The 16,781-nt window shown below is 47.8% G+C and overlaps 1 protein-coding gene across 7 annotated transcripts in view; it reads right to left on the reverse strand.

Annotated features, from left to right (window-relative positions):
* BCAR3 (BCAR3 adaptor protein, NSP family member) overlaps nt 1-16,781 on the reverse strand; it is a 102,724-nt gene that overhangs the window by 20,520 nt on the left and 65,423 nt on the right. For 2 of the 7 annotated variants that reach the window (XM_033115268.1, XM_033115269.1), the window contains 3 exons: nt 6,768-6,896; nt 4,030-4,472; nt 719-822 (listed from right to left, as the gene is read on the reverse strand). In XM_033115268.1, coding sequence (XP_032971159.1) covers nt 719-822; nt 4,030-4,472; nt 6,768-6,896 — 676 coding nt within the window. Of the gene's footprint in view, nt 1-718; nt 823-940; nt 964-1,433; nt 1,560-1,692; nt 1,875-2,531; nt 2,557-2,651; nt 2,801-4,029; nt 4,473-6,767; nt 6,897-16,781 lie in introns of those variants that run through there. The other 5 variants (XM_033115274.1, XM_033115272.1, XM_033115273.1 and 2 more) reach the window with 5 other exon arrangements.

The following is a 16,781-nucleotide window of genomic DNA, read 5'->3' on the forward strand; positions in this document are numbered from 1 at the left end:
ATAGTATAAAGGGCCCTGAGTCACTCTACAAGCCGGGGTGGATCCCAGCCAGCTTTAAGGGAGAGCTAGAGACACACTGGGAAGGGAGAGAAAGACGTTGAGATAACCCACATAGAAGTATTTTAAGGGGCATTAGGAAAAGCACCCTGTGGCCTCTAGGGAGGTCAGTTATAAAATTAATGAAAAACAATCCCACGGCTACTAACATAATTATTGTTTACTTGGTTTCCCCACGTCCCACCCCTTCTCATTCTTCTGGCTGTGATAGTGGAGAGACAGAGGGGCTCTCTGGACAGCTGCTCCAGCAGGAGCCGCTCACCCTGTGCCCTGGGAGTGGACTACAGAGGTGGGCTCATTTGTCACGAAGACCACCAGCCAGTTAGCAAATGGGCTTGGAATCAGAAAACCTGAGTTCAAACGGTGGCTTAGCCGCTTACCTGACAAACAACTCTGGACAAGTCACTTAACCTCTGTGCCTCAGTTTTCTCAACCTCAAAAAGAATAATCATGCCCACCTTGAAAGCTTGTTATGAGGCTTAAAAACTCCGTCCATAAAGTACCCAGCTCAGTGATTCACATCTGGATACAGTCCCACAAACCTGCACGCATAGTCTTATGTCGTTCCCAAGTTATGTGAGCAGATGGAGCAGGAAAAACAGCCTGAAGGAAATCAGGGTCACACAGTCACCCCCCTCCCCCAAAACTCCCAACGACCTACCAATCGGCAGGTAGCTCTCCGACTGGTGGGCTTTCAGGGATAAGGCTCTTCTGTCCTGCATGTGATCCAGGCAGGCAGGCTGGCTGCCGCTCTTCTCTTTATTTCTGAAGCAAAAGACAAGTGGGGCAGAAATGTGTCATTAAATCATAAAACCTTTAGGCAGCGTCATGGAAAGTTTCTTTTAAAAAAAAGATTGCTCAGAACGAGAGTGCTACAGCATACCCTAACAGTCCAGGAATGTCTGCTAAAGGACAAAATTACTGATGGGGGCGATTAATACGCGTTGGTGCCGTGGGCGCCATCCCCACGTCCCTATGGCCAATCCAGTTAGGTCCTAGGACGCCTCCTCTGAGCCTTTCCATCCCATTGAGCAGAGCAGGGTAAAGGTTTCATAATACTCTCGGGAAAATCTGATGAACTGGAATGTGTACTTTTAACAGAGCCCAAAATTACTTACAGACCCAGGAGAAATGACTTGTTTAACTAAGATGCGATTCCACCATGGCAAACTGTGTGATTCCACCTTAAATGACATAACACTGTCACAGTTGGGAAGAAGCTGGGGGACAGTTTCCATTTCAGTGCAAATCTCGGGTGCCGGAAATAATCCACATGATTGCCTGGGGAGGCTGTCCTACCCATCCTCCTGGGTGCATGGGGGACCCCACAGCCAGCCTCACTCCTGCTGAATTGGGAAAGGGAGGAGCGTGGTCACCTGTCGTTTCCCAGGAGAGGCAGCTGGGAGGCACAGAGCACAGCCACACCGGGAAAGGTGGAACGTAACCTTCAACACAATTAGCTAGCATTCCTCTGTCCCTTGCCAGTTCAGGCTGGGAATTTCTCTAATTAGCACCAACAAACACAAGAATCTCTCTTCTGCTACAAGAGAAAGCACTGCACCAGCCAAGTTGTAATGAACTTTAATCGGCCCTCCCACAAGCTTATGTTACAGAAATCGCAAAGTTCTTTCCTACCTTTGCAAGCACCAAAGGGAAAAAAAAACCTCACAAAACAACAATAAAAAACCCTAAACTCCCAACAACAGAGGAATTCCAGCAACCCCCCCAGAGATAAGGTGGGGCAGCGGGCAAATTCCAAAAGGCAACGGCTTCTGCAAAACGATATTGAAGCAGTGATCACCAGGAGTGGTCAGACTCCACCGGCCAGAACGCACACCTGGAATGCAACCTGGCGGAAAGCTCAACCCTTGCCCAGGCGGTTGCCCGCCAGCCAACCAGCAGGCCAGACGTCAGGAAAGGTGCAGGAGCCACTGAAGGGGTGGGGGCAGGGCATCAGGCCACTTCTCAGGTTGAGCCCACCCCACCCCCACGTTTAGACATTTCTGGGCCTGCTGCCTTTGCCCAGAGGTGAGAAAGCTTAGGGGGCTCTGCTTTCAAGGGGGCAGTCAGAAGAGTGGCTCTGTTAGGCCTGTGTTGTTAACTTAGAGACTTTCTCAGTCTTTCTTTCATTTCTTATCTTTAAAAAAATAATTATATTTTAAATCCGGGTCTCTGAGAGCCGACCTGGAGGTCTTCCTCCCAGCACCATGGCAGGGGTTTCCTGTGTTGACAAATATACCCAGGCTCTGTTCATGACATTAACTCCCTGTTTATCAGTTGAGCAGCCAACCCCAACTCCCCAGAGAAAGAGAAGACAAGGGTACCCCTTTAATATTTGAAGGGATCTCAAGTCCAGTCTTATTACTATGTAAAGAATACCTAACCATATTAGATAAAAGGTTTTCCTCCTTCCCTCCGTCTTCCATTCTACCGCCCTCCAGAAAACAACAATCAGTATGATTAGTGACACTTACCTAGCACTTATTATGTGTCGACACTGTTCTAAGCACTTTGCATATTGTAAATCATTGAACCCTCACAAGCTCGAATTCCCAGATAAAGAAAGTGAGGCCCAGAGCCGGCAAGGAGCTCACCCAGAGAAGCCCAGGGAAGCGGCAGACCAGCCTTTGTGCCCAGGCAGGCGGGGTCCACAGCCAGATGCCGACTAATATCTACAGGAGTTTCCTAGTAGCACAGCCGAACTTTGTATGACTCAGAGTCCTGTATTTTGCTTCTGAGTTTTTGCAGTCTAGAAATGATAGTTTATGACATTTCCTCCTGGTCCAGAAAGAAAACCAGTAAGAGAAATAAAACACGTTGGCTCCAGTGTGTAAGCTTAGATATCAGGGAGTGACAGAAGGAAGCTGTGTAACTGAGAGAACGGGGCTGGTCTTCGCCTACCACGCCTGTCTCTTCTCTGCTTTCCTTTCCCGGAACAGTGTAGATAATATACACGATATGCATAAGGACTCTTAGCTCCATGAGAGACAGGTCCTATATAAACATACATAGGCACGTCACTGATAGTTCACGGTAGGGTATCTGGCTTTGGCACCCAGTTCTCCAAACTCTCTGCTTCCCCATTCCCCGAGGTTCAGACTGCGGCCCCAGGCTCTTGACATCTCCTGTCTTCAGAATCTCATCTCTTCTCACTGAGTCAACTAACCTTTCCATGTGCACCAAGCCCTAATCTAAGCCTTCAGGGCTAAGTCCCTTCCTAAACCCCGAAACTGTTGCTGAACACTGGCACTCAGCCAGCATACAATCACATCTCAGAGGGAGCAACTGGTTTTTCCTCCAGAGTCCCCTGCTCTGGTGCCTCTGGTGGTGTCTGCTGCCCTTCTCCACCTGGGAAGAGCCCTGGGCAGCCTGGTTCCCGATACTCCCTCTCGGCCACATAGTCTGACCCCCCCCACGGCTCATGAGTCTGGTCTTCCAGCTCCTCTCTCTCCTCACCCTCACTGTTCTATTCTGAGGACACCCCATTTACCGTGTCGAGTCTTTGAGGCTCCCTCAAAGCCCTTGGCCCGGCATTAAGGCTTCCACCATCTAAGCCTACCCCTGCCGGTCCCTACTGTGAACCCTCTGCCCCAGGCCCACCATTTACTCACTCCAAGCAACTCTTCTCCTTTTCTTTCTCTACCCTTATGCTCATGCTGAGCCCTCCCCTTTGCAGCATCTATCCAAATTTCCCCTAGCCTCCAGACCAGCTGGAATCCTACCTCCCTCATAAAATATCTCCTGGCTAACCCCACCTTCCTCAGCAACTGCGTCATTTATTTTTGGCATCAACTCAATTGGGAACTAATCATGCACTGCCTCGTGACAGCTATTCCGGTAACACTTGGCATGTTATTAACATCTTTTATTGTGCCTCTGCTCTAGGTGAGCTCCTTGTCTGCCTAACTAAGCCTGGGCATGTCAACAATGCCCCTCGTGGTCCCGACAACACCTGAGGAGGCCCTGACCCACCTGAGGAGGTTTCCTCTGGGCAAGCTTGGCTCTCGGGCCTGGACGCTGCCCACGGTGAGGCTCAGCCGCTTGGCGGCGTCTGGCCTTCCCTCAGCGAGGCTGCCCTCCCGGGCCCGGCCTGGGGAGGTGCCGTAGCGCTCCTCTAGACACCGCAGCGGCACCGTCCTGTTGATGGGCTGAAAGATGATGGCTCCACTCTGCTGGGAGATGGGCCGGCGGTTGCCCACGTAGTAGCGTACCAGGCCCGGGATGGAGTCGAAGCTCTCCATCTCAAATTGGTACTGCACGCGGCTGTAGGCCTCGCTGAGCCGCCGGACTGTCCGGTGGATCTTAAAGTGCTGAGCAAGGTTCTTCCACTGACAGGTCAGGACAAAGTTTCCAGGGCTTGACAGAGAATCTCGAACCAAGAAATCGCCATCTCGCTGCACGAGGTTTTCTGATACCTGGGGGACAAAATGGTGAGTGAGGAGTGGGAAAGGCAAGCAGGCATTCCTTTCAAAAGCTGCATTTCTCCCCTACTTCTTTGGGCCAACAGAAGACAATGCCATTTTGTCTCTTCTTCCTCAGTTGGCTCTTGATTTTTTTCAAATGTCAAATTCTTAGAAGACCCATTCATTCATTTAACAACTACTTGCTGACCACCTACTATGTGCCAAATACTATTGTAGGCACTGGTTGATAGCAGTGAATGAAGCAGACTAGAGTCCCCAGTGTCATGGAGCAGTGAAAAGCTACTTTAGTGACGATAAATAAGCAACAGGTATGGTACGTCGGATGTTGTAAAGTTAAGGAAAAAGTGGGAAGGGAGAAACAGAAGTACTTGGGAGGGGATGAGAGCTGTCCTTTTAATAGGTTGATCAGGAGGGTGTCATAAGAAGATGACATTTATACATACCTGAGGGATGTAAAGCGACAGAAAATAAGAAATAAGAAAATTTGTGTCTGGCTGGTCTGATCCCCACTACCAACCACTCAGAGCACACTGATTCCTCCCTGGAGGGCCTGGAGAGAAGTTGGGCCTGGTCCCTCATCTCACAAAGTTCTGGGAGGATTATATATTTGCATACATCATATATGCAAAGCACAGTGCCTGGAACACAGCAGTTGCTCAACACTCTTTAACTATGAGCATGCTGATGTTTATAGCAGAAGAAGAGTTTCTACTGTGGTGTAGCATGGCTATTCCTGTAGCCAGACTGCCTGGGGTCGCATTCTGGCTCTGCTGTGTGACTGTGGACAAGTTACCTAATCTCTCTGTGGCTCAGCTATAATTATCAATACTATCGTTACCATGCCCAGTAACAATCTGGAATGATGTATAGCTGAAAACTTACACTCATGGCAAGTGGCAAACAAATTTTATGGTCATGATAAGGACAAGGATGGTGGTGATAGTCATTTTTTTTCCCCAGAACATTCCAACATTTGATCAGTTAGCTTAGAATAGTACGCTACCATGGTTACTTTAAAATTGCATCTTTGCCTTAAAAATACTTTTTCACACAGAAACTCCATTTCTTGGAATTGAACCTGAGGAAATACTTATAGTTGTGAACATAGCAGTTATCTTAAAGGATGTTGGTCAGAATGCCCAATAAATAATGGTGCATGTGTGCAATGGACATACATGCAATGTAGAATGGTATGAAGAATATTTTACAGCTGGAGAAAATCCCCCGTCTATATCATTAAGTGGAGAAAGTGGGCTACCAAAAACTAGATGCCGCATGATGTCATACTTGACTGCGAAAAGTCTGGGAGGATTTATATCAAAACTGTTCACAGTGGTTATCTCTCGGAGGGAGAATTATGGGGGAGAGTTTAATTTTCTTCTCTTTTTTTTTCCTCCCTGTATTTTCTACAGTTAATTTTAAACTGAAAAAAAAAAGAGAACAAGGTAGAATAAGGATGATTTCTCTGATAGTGCTGAGAAATTTGCTACATGAAAAAAATAATTCACAACGTGATGCCCTATCTCCCCGCTTCACTCCCCCTCCCTTCCTGTCATGTTGTCCTGGGTGAATGACTGGCCAGATCAAGTTACTATAAAAATCCGAGCAAATTCTGCACATCAATTCTGTACTTATTTTATTTTTCAATTTCTATACTATTAAACACAGTAACATTACTCATGCCAATCACCCAAACAACAATCACACAAAGTGCATTCTAGGCCATGAGTCTGTGGCCACTGGTATAATGCCTCTTCTTTCCCATCTCCGGGCCCGAGGGTGGGGAAGGGAAGGAATGGAGAGTGAAGAACTGCCGGCCCCACTAGGGCCCAGGAGGCCTTGTAAGCTCTGCACCACTGGCCCTGACGATACCCTTCTTTTCCCCTGCTATTAAGCCACTGCCTTAGAAGCCACGCACGCTCCAAAGGGCAGCCGGCCAAGAGTTCAATCATCTGAACCATAGCCCGGCCTCGTACGTCTTAGGTACCACCCTGCGGCGGCTGCCTCCTGCCCGCTCCGTGTTTACAGACCACAGAACACCTGCTTTTCCTTCATCCACTTCCTGGGCATGTGGAAACGTACTTTGGTTTTCTGACCTTAGAGCTCTTCCCAAGGTGCCCTTAGGGACAGGCCTCAGTTAAGTCATTACAGGCCACTTGACAGTATTGGTTTTGGCTAACGTGGGGCTTCCTCCTACGTGGCCTTGGTGTGTGACCCTGCAGGGTTGTGGATCTGGGAGCTGTCTGAGAACAGCCGGGAATGCGCTGGCGGGGACGAGGCAGGTACCTGTCGGGGGATGCGGCCGTGGTACCAGGCGTGGCTGCGTAGGTCCTCGCTGCTCAGCAGCAGCTCCTCCTCCAGCTCCTTCTTCAGCTTCTCGGGGGTTCTGTCCATGACGTGCCTCTCCTTGGAGAACTGCAACACAGTGTCAACAGTGATCTCTCACCCTGCCCAGACCAGGCCAGGCCAGGCCAGGCCAGCTGGAGACGACGGCCCGCCTTGTACTTGGCTGTTTTGCTAATCACACCAGTATATGCCCAAAGCCCCATTCAGGTAGGGAAGGCTGGATAATGATTACAATTAGCTGTGACCTTTCATTTCTCTAGCTGTCAGTGTGCAGTAAAATGTTCACCTGCACATGGGGACTGTGAGGAGAGCCGGCCAAGCTGTTCCTTTTATCGGTCTACTCAGGTAGCAGTTAAAAACGCGGGGAGCTGGGCAGGGGTGCCAGAGAGAGATGTGCGGGCAGGAGGCACAGCGAGGCTGTAGGGGAGCTTCCTCATTGTCCTTCAGAACTGTCCTGGGAACGGTCCCCAGCTGGCCCCTGGGCCTGGCCTGCCGGACAGTGTTGCCCAAAGTGCAGCCCTGGGCTGGTAGTGATGGCCCTGCATTCCTTGCTACCGGCCAACTCCAGGTCAGGAACGGATTTGGACTTTAGAAACTTTTAGAGCAATGGGACAGAGTAATTTTATGCCTCTTGAATCTAATAATAGAAGGCTAAGTTTATATTTTGTATGTCTTTTTAATTTCATGTTTCTAATATTTCGTTTTTGTGACAGATTGGAAATTGAAACTTTAAATCATAACAAACAGCGGGTCCTTGACCTGAGACAGTTTGAGAATCACTGATCTAGGTCATTGCACAGCGGCCAGGGCAGGAGGTCTGGGTGGGCAACACTGGCTCCCGGTTTAATTTAGAACCCACGCCCACTGACAACATGTGAACTGAACTTGGACACCTGCCCGGTTCCCAGCAAAACCAGGCTCAGGGACCGCTGGCTGAAGGTCACGGAAGCAGGAAAAGGCCGTGGCCTTGTGTTTTCCCAAGTTCCCCAGCCTGGCCTCAAAAGACCTTATGAACCACAAAACTATTCTCATTACACTGCTCTGCACCTAAGCGGGAAAAGAGCCCCAAATCGTGCTCCACCAGAGAAAAAAAAACAGACTTGCGATTGTACAGCTGGATTCTTATCCCTGAGTCTTTCTGCGCAGGTTGGCCCAAGAAGGCGCTGGCCGCAGAATGACTCAGGGACCACTTTGAAGGTGGGGCTCTGGCTTACGAGTTGTTTACTTCTCCCTCCTGCCCTTCCCCACCATTGTTCTTCTCACAGTGCAGGCTCTCAGGGTATCTGATAAGCTGAAGCCGTATCAGAGCAGCTGATGTTGTCTTCCCCAGATGCCCGCCGGCATTAGCAGGGCTGTTTGACACTACCCGCTCCCATCATTAATTATGTACAGGTGCTTCTGAAGACAGCTCACTGGAAAGAGTTGAGTGTAGGATGTAGACTGTCAACCAGGCCACATTTACTGCTAGTTTATTGTCTGTCTTGCCTCCCACTAGATTATAAATTTCACAACATCAGAAACCCATCTGCCTTCTTCCCGGCAGCCCTCAAGCAATGCCTGAATATATTAGGCAGTCCGCATTCACTGAATCAACAAATACCCTAAGAGGAGGAACCTCTATGACTTTTCTCAGTTATGGAGATTCCACCTCTTCTCTCTCAAATTATTTGAAGCCCTATTTCATCTGGGCCTGTTGCCACACAGCTCAAGTGTGACCTCCCTCTCTCACAGGGAGATGTGGCCACATGATTAAGTTCTGGTAGAAAAGGGTACACAGCAGTGTTGGTGGGACTTCTCAGCTGAGATGTGATGGATGAGGCTGCAACACCACCCTGGACCATTAGGAGGAAGCCACACCCTAGGAATGGGGGAGCAGAAGGCAAGAACCAGCCCGGTCCCTTACAACTGTGGGCTCAGCACACCAGCCCCGAATTGGCCACCTCCAGGTCCTCCATGTGACCGTCTGTCTTGGTTAAGCCTGTTATTTTGGGTGTTCCTGTCAGTGGCAGCTGAACTAAACCCCACGGATACTGTGACCCTGGCCCTTATTTAGCCACCCTGACAGTCTGTATGCCCAGCCTAAGTCACTCATGCTGCGCCCTGGGCCCATCTATCCTTGGTCTGAGCTCTGAAAATGTAGAGATCAGGGGAATTGTCTTCTGTGTAACCCTCCACTGAAAATGTACTCTCCCGTTATTTCTGTATTCTCCTTTCTCCCTGATGCCCAACACCCAGCCGACTTCCCCCCACCTCCACCCACTCTCTCTTTCTCAGTATCTCTCACAAACATCAGATTTTTAAGCATTTTATATGCAACAATCTTTCACTCCAGATTTTGAGACAATACTGTTTTATACTTGTTACCAAAAATATAAAATCAGCTATCTTGTTACTTCTGTCCTAACTCCTTGGAGGAAAATTCACAATATATTCTCCCCCTGTGGACTCTGGAGATGGATCACGAAAGGGAAGTACTTAGAGAGGAGAGAAAAGGAGATTAGTAAGACTGACCTTTCCAAATATTTGGGAGGGAAGACCAAACTTCAAAAAATACGCCCTTCAGCTCTTGCATAAATTGTGAAAAGTCAGGAGGTTACACAATTGCCTAAACTTGTATTTTAAAGGGGGACGAAGGGATGAGACAGGGATGGAGAAAAAGAGGGAGAGGTGATAGAGGAGATATTGGTAAGAAGGGAGGGAGGCAGATGCAGGTCAAGCGAGCCATTGCAAAGAGCTTAGTTTCAAGCCACTGAGGGCTGGTTCTGCTACGTTGAAGCCAGCAGGTTGACAGCTGGGAGCTTCTTCCTCAGTAGATATGTGGGCAATGTCTCTCAAACAACTGAAGAAGGCTATTCAAAAGTCACCTACCTATGGTCGCCCTCATCATTAAATAGTGCTTATTTGGGGGATGGATGTCTTCTAGAACTTTCACTTACTGTTTTAATCACATATATGAATGCAACTTTGATTACTTTTCCCAAGTGCCTATATTTTATGAGACCCTGACCTTGCCAACCATGATTTTGCCACTATAGATAAGTACTCTGATGGGCTGTCAATCACATGGTTGTGAGGGGGTCACCATATAAGAAAATTTGACAAAATGTACCCGTTTGTGTCTTTGAGAGCATTGTGATTGATACTTGTGCTCCTTGGGGACCAGGAATGAGATTCCTGCTTCATGGGGCTCGTCACACACATTTGTGACATGTGGCAGAATTCTGTTAGCTTCCCCCAAACAACCCAACTTTTGCTAACAGTGCTTCTTCCACTTACCTGCTGCCCTCTGGGAAGAATTTGAATTTTTCTCTGAGATGCAGCCATTTCAGTCTTGGCTTAGGCTAGTTTTGGGGTCTTTCGAGTCACAAAGTAAATTTGAGCAATTTAAGGTAACATAACAGTACCTCTGCCCGTAGGCAATGGTTTCATTGCATCTGTGTTATCATCAGCGTCCTCTGAAATTCTGATTCTACTCATGCCCTAAGAATCCTCCTGCCCTTCCTTAGACTACACTCTGAGGAAAGGCTAGAAGAGAGTTTTTACTCACACAATATTCACATGCATTGCTATTTTGTGCATAGCCCAGAATTAAGCATGAGAAGGGACAGAATAAAGGGGCAGGTCCCTGTGCTCCAACAGCTTCCAATCTTGGGGACATAACGAGGACAGAAGCACATCATGCAAATCACGTCCAGCTCCTATAGCCTCTACTCCCAGCTCGTATTTTCCCACTCTATCACATTGGTTTCTGCAGACATCTTCTGAATTCAACGTGCCTCTAAGACTGGCTAGACCCAAGTCATTCTTGATTCCTCTATTGGCATGGGACATTGGGCCTCTGGGACAGAGGGCATCGTGATACCCCAGAGCCAGTACAATACAGCTGTGCTCCACCAGAAAACTTACACTGAGTGGACATGCAACACTCACTGGCCCTTTGCATTTTATTTTCTTCAACTGCCAGACAGAGACAGACAGCAAGAAAAGTGAATAATTCATCTTTCACACGCATGTTATAAATGTTACTAATGACCATACTATAGTAAGATAACCTTTTCTCCAAGTTCAAATTCTCTAACTATTCGCCCCCTGAATTTGAACATCATTCCTAGAAGGCAAGTTTGGTTCCTTGTTTCAGAGCTTCTTATCTTGAAGGGAGAAGGTGGCAGTGAAGGGAGGCCGGAGACAGAAGTAGGTTTTGCTGCACCAGCCTGGGCTCTGGCCATCCTGAGTTCCAACCCACACAGCAGCTGGGGCACAACCTCCGGAGGAAGAGACGTTGCTGGGCGCTGGATGTTCTGCCCACAGGTCCTGCTAGGTTCACTCCAGAAACCAAATCCACCCACAGCCACCATGAGAGAAAGATGTATGCAAGACCCATGTCTTTAGACCCATGTCTAAAACTCAGGTTTGCCTGAGTTTTATCTGCCAGAAATTTGGGAGTGGTTCTTTTGGGGTAGGGAATAAGAAAAGGTGCCATGTAAATTATTAAGTAATAAGCATACCTTGAGCAGGAAAGAAAAAAAGAAAGGGAGGAAGGGAGGGAGAGAAGAAGGGCTGGTAGGTAATTACTGTATCATGGTTACCCACTCTCATGGCTCCCATCAGCTTTGGGGTCTGAGATGAAAGGGAGGTAGTGTCACACCAAAGTGAAGGTTAGTTAGGAAATTCATAAGTTACTATAATTGTTGCTTTTCGTGGAGATCTGAGTCTAGCTACATCTTTCCTATCACCAGCATTTTAATAATCCTGGCAACAGATTTAACAGCACAGTGTTTAAGAGCATGGCCAGCCTGGCCCCTCCATCCACGGGCACTGCGCCACTGACTGGCTGAGTGACTTTGCATAAGTGACTTTACCTCTCTGTAGAGTATCAGTCTCCTGGTGTGCAAAATGGGGATATAATATGTGATGAGGTGTCAATAAGGATGAAATGGATCGATTATCTGTAAAACACTTAGACCACACCCTGGCACACAGTCAGCACTTTAGACCATACCCTGGCACATGGTCAGCACTGTTAACTGTTATTATAGACATATCAGACTGCTACTCATCTGGTTATATAAATAAACAGTTCATATTTGAGGTGTTTTCGGTCTGATGCATGGAGGTATAGAGGGGTCTGTTTGGGGGGCAAGCAGTTGAGGAAAGAAGCCCGGCACTTGTATCAGTGCCCACTGGTTGCCTCCCACAGGTTTCTTCAATCCTCTCAAGAAACCTTGCTGCCTGCCAGCCCCAGCACCTCTGGTCCGGTTACACGGCCAGAACTGGTCCTAGCTTGCTGAGGCTGGCTCCAAAAAACATGCATATCACTCTGAATCTGGAATGAACATCTCAGCAGCCCCACGCGGCCCCCTGGCAAGTCTAGTCTTGACAGACCGGAATAGCCAGAGCCCAGGAGATGGTTGGGAAATACATTCTGGAGGCTCAGAGCCAGCTCCACAAACGTGCTGGGAACCTCGATTAACACGGAAACCCACATTTCAACAGTTTTCCGAGGAAGAAAAGCTATTCCAGCCCAGAAGGAATGGAATGAGGTCTCATCTTGCAAAGGCTGCATGACATTAGAGCCTGCATTTCAAATCAGGCACAACAATGGGACCCGAGGTTTGTGTTCCTAAGTCCTCGGATGAGGGAGGGTGATCTGTGGGAAAGCCTCAGAGGAGGCTTCGGACATTCATTTGCATGTAGGAGGCAGCTGAGAGGATTAGAAAAAGATGGCATCTGCATTATAATTAATATTGATTTTACTCTGTCTCTCCAGTAAGAAAAGCTTCCCAGTTCCCACAGAATTTTAAATTATGCAAATCACTAGCAAAGACCCTTTCCCCAGGCCCAGAAAGAGAAAGACTGCGGAGGCTCCATTTCAGGGCCATCAACAATCATGACTAAGCAATCTGCCAACCATCCAGCTGCCAGCAGAGGATGACAGCCCTGGTCCCTCCAGAGGGCACGGTATGGGAAGACCATACACAGAGCAATCGTTTAACAGTCCCTGAGCTCTGGACACACACAGCCTGGATTTCATCCCTGGATTTCAGCTCTGTATGTAGCCTGAGCAAGTTACTCCACCTCTTTGTCTTTTTGTTTTCTCCTGGGTCAGAATGAGGAAAGTCACTGTGGTCCCATGTGGAGTGCGGAGGAGGAAGGAGAGGATGGGAAATAAGGATTGGTCCTTGAGGGTAAAACCTGAGAACAGGAAGGGTATTTGAGGCATTTGTGCTAAGAGTAGTTGGGCTTGGTTGGATGGCAGTTCTGGTTGGGAAGGAGAGGGTTAAAGCATGCAGAGATACAACAGCAGGGGAGTGTGTGTGTGTGTGTGTGTCTGTGTGTGTGTGTCTGTGTGTGTGTGTGTGTGTGTGTGTGATACATATGTCATAAATATAAATATATCACTCTTCCTTCCCCCAGAAGAGCTCCTTCTTTTCTCCAAGCCTGTGGTTCAGATCCTACCTTTTTGACCCTCGCTGGTTGATCCGAGTAAGGGTCCCTGACCCACCCTGGCCCAATCAGAGTTCTTTCTGGGATTTTTCTAAGTGGAACCCAGTAAAGAAGGCATTCTACCCGCTCTCCTGACAATGTCATGATACTTCAAGTATGGAGGTTGCGTCACCTCATGTTTCCTGCCAGGTGGATCAGAGTGCACTGAGAATGAAATCAGCATGCAAAGAGAGGAGGAACAAGAGATGAGCTCCAGCTGATTATATCAACCAGTACATTCCCCTCGTGATCTGAGCTGGTTTGCACTGGACTCCTGTCACTTGTGATCAAAGAAGTCCTGATCCAGGAATGCAGGGGTTGGATGGAGGAGAGCCTGGCATTGCAGGCTGAGGGGTTAGACATTCACGCTGCAGACACTCAGATACTAAGAGTATTGAAAATTTATGCCCAGTTATCGAGGTGATCACTTCATAAGTTATATAAATATCTAATCACTATGTTGTACCCCTCAACTAATATAATATTGTATGTCAATTGTAATTGAAAAAAATAAAAATAATAAAAAAATTAAATAAATTTAAAAAAAGAAAGAAAATTTCTGTCCAGGAAGGCAACAGGTACAAAAAAGATGCTTCTGGACAGATCAACCTGGCTGCAGTGAGCAGAACGGAACAGACCATGCTGGAGGCACAAAGCTAGTTCAGAGTCTTTTGAAATGTGCTGATAATGAAATCTCAATCTCCAGACCTTAGGGTTGGTGCCGAGGTAGGAATATTTACCAGAATCCACTTCAGAGCTCAGAAGTCAATATTGTTGAAAGTAAACTGATATCTTAGGACACTTAACCATAGAGCTGGGAGGACTACGGGTGGAGCTAGGCCCCTTGTTAACTCTCTAGTCTTGACTTCCGGTTGAACTCTATGGTAACCTTCGGGGAAGAGGGGTGGGAATATAGGGGCAAGTCATGTTGGGTCGGACCCCTTTTTTGCCACGCAGGACTGCTCTCCAGGCACGAGTGTGCTTGCACTCTTTGGTGGTTCTGTTTCTTTTTTCTTTCCCCCAAATAAACTTTTCTTTTTGGTGGATTATCGGGAGAATTATTTGGCCAGACGACAATATGGATGAATGGAACTCATCTCGGCAAAGCCAGCTCCTTCCCCTTTCACTGGTCATTGGCACCACCTCTGCCCGCATTACCTAAACTATTAGAGAACCCTCAGAACTGGCTTCCATTGATCCAGAAATTCCTGAGTCTACTTTTTACTAATGCCCATTCTAATCTGCACTGAGGTTACTCTGTGCTGTTCTCCATGAACTTCTGCACCCCCGTCTCTGGTCCTGTAACCCATCTACAATGCCACAGACTACCCTATCACTCCTGGCTCAGAGACTTTAGTCAAGGGGTGCCCAAGCTAGGACTGACAGGAGGAGAGCCAGAGTCTCGTCCAGCACCCCAACAAACAAATGGATGGGCTTCTCAGGCCTAGTTTCCACTTTCCTAGAGCTCAGACCTGGTCCATGGGGGACACAGACCCCCATCCTGCCCTACCCTCCCAGTTCCCTGAGCTTCGAACACATTCCTTGCAGCCCAGTGAGCTGAACCATCCTTGCCACATACTGACACCACATACAGGGATGCAGGTCTGAATTTGCTAGGAGGCCCAGATCCTGAGAGGGCTGTGGACACCTAAGTGAGGCATCCTTCTGGACCCCGGAAATGACTGGCAGGTGTTTGATTGGTAGGGAAGATGGGCAAGAGTACTGCCATTATTCAGTGGGGTCCATGAGTCAGCAGATTTGGGGCATTAAAGTTTTTCGGACTTTATTTGGGTCTATGGGTTGCTGAGGCCTGGGGAAATACTGGTTATGTTCCAAAGGGCTCACAGTCACCTACAAATAAAACCCGAAGCCTTCAAACGGCAGGTGATACCCTTTCTCCAACTGGTCCTGAGCTCTCTTCCTAATATGCACTGACCCAGGGCCCTGGTGGCAGGGACACCTGAATACACTGTCCCTTATGTCCCTCCTCCATGCCTCCGTCACACGGCCCAGCAGACAGAGATACACACCTGTAGAGGTACCAACTGTGCAGCCTGGCTGGAGCCCAGGCTAGGAAATGGGGAGAAGACAGAGGGGAGGATGAGGCAGGTGGGAGCCTTAAAGGCCACTCTAAATTAGTTTCATATTATCTAAGCGGGTAGGGAATCTACCAGTGGACTCTACACCGTGTGGCCATGTGGTCTGCTGGGCACAAGCTATTTGAGATCAGAGGCCATGCCTTATTTGCCTTTGGCTGCCAGAGGCTAGCCCAGTGCCTGGCACACAGCAGGTACCCAGTAAACACTTATTAACCAGGACTAAGCTTGTCTTTTTGCTCTCTATATTGCAGCTTCCTTGTCATTCGATGGGGAGAAAAGGAGAGAGTTTGCAATAGGTAACCTTGGCCACCTTTCTAGACTTCTCTTGTTTCTTTATATACCTAGAGTAGCAGTTCCCACGTCACAGGACTACATGACCTAATGCACAAAAAGCCCCTGGCATTGTGCTTGGCACACAGTAGGTGCTCACTTGAAACAACGGGGAATTTGAACCCCCTTTCAAAGATGACTCCTAGCCACAAAAATTCCTTCCCTAAAGAATTTTTTTTTTAAGGTTATAAAATCCATCAGAAGGTTTTAGAGATATCTGGCCCTTGAAAATTTAGCTCTGTTGGAATAAAAAAGCTAGAAGTTGGAACAATCAATGTCTACTTAGGCATAGGTTTGTTTATTCTGTTTATTTCAGTTCAAAGTCAATAGTTCTTGGGGTTTTGAGTAGTGCTAAATGGTTCCATCTGTGTAGAGTGACGCTGACCACCTGTAAGAAGGCACTTTCCCTTGGTGGCAAGCACTTTGCATGCGTACATCTCAATATTAAGCAGTACACGTGGTTACAGTTAGTTACAGCTGGCTCACAGGTCCACAGGACACAGGTGACCAAGTGGCAGCATGAGAGTGCAAGAAAGATGCATATTTTGCACAAGGCTGGCAGATCCTGGTAAGAGATGATGTGTCCTTCAGGGCCTTGGACGCTTCGTTGGTAAGTTTTTTTCTTGTTGAATTTTCAAAATGATTTTTCTAGTCATTCAGTCTATGGTCAAGGATGGCAGTTAACTTGCTTGACATAAAAAAAAAAAGGAGGAAGGGAATGTGAATAAATAGAGGAAGAGGTAAGGGAAGGCCAGAGGAGAAGAGAGAGAATGAAGAGGGAGGGAGCAAGCTTCTGGGCTATTCTATCCTACTTAGGAGTGTCGGGTCACAACACCCTGAATGCCACCAGCTCTCAAACAAAAGCTTCTTTCTTCTGCCCTGGACCAGCTTATCAAATGAGGGAGAGGTCAACAACAGCCCAGTGCTCTCATCGAGTTGGACCAAACAACTCCACAGGTCACGTTTTTCTAGAAATCTCATCCAGAAATTATGATCACAAACAAAGTTATAAGTCTGACTGGCATTCTGCACCATCATGTAA

The sequence above is a fragment of the Rhinolophus ferrumequinum genome, chromosome 9 (assembly GCF_004115265.2).
Source record: "Rhinolophus ferrumequinum isolate MPI-CBG mRhiFer1 chromosome 9, mRhiFer1_v1.p, whole genome shotgun sequence".
Classification (NCBI taxonomy): Eukaryota; Metazoa; Chordata; class Mammalia; order Chiroptera; family Rhinolophidae; genus Rhinolophus; species Rhinolophus ferrumequinum.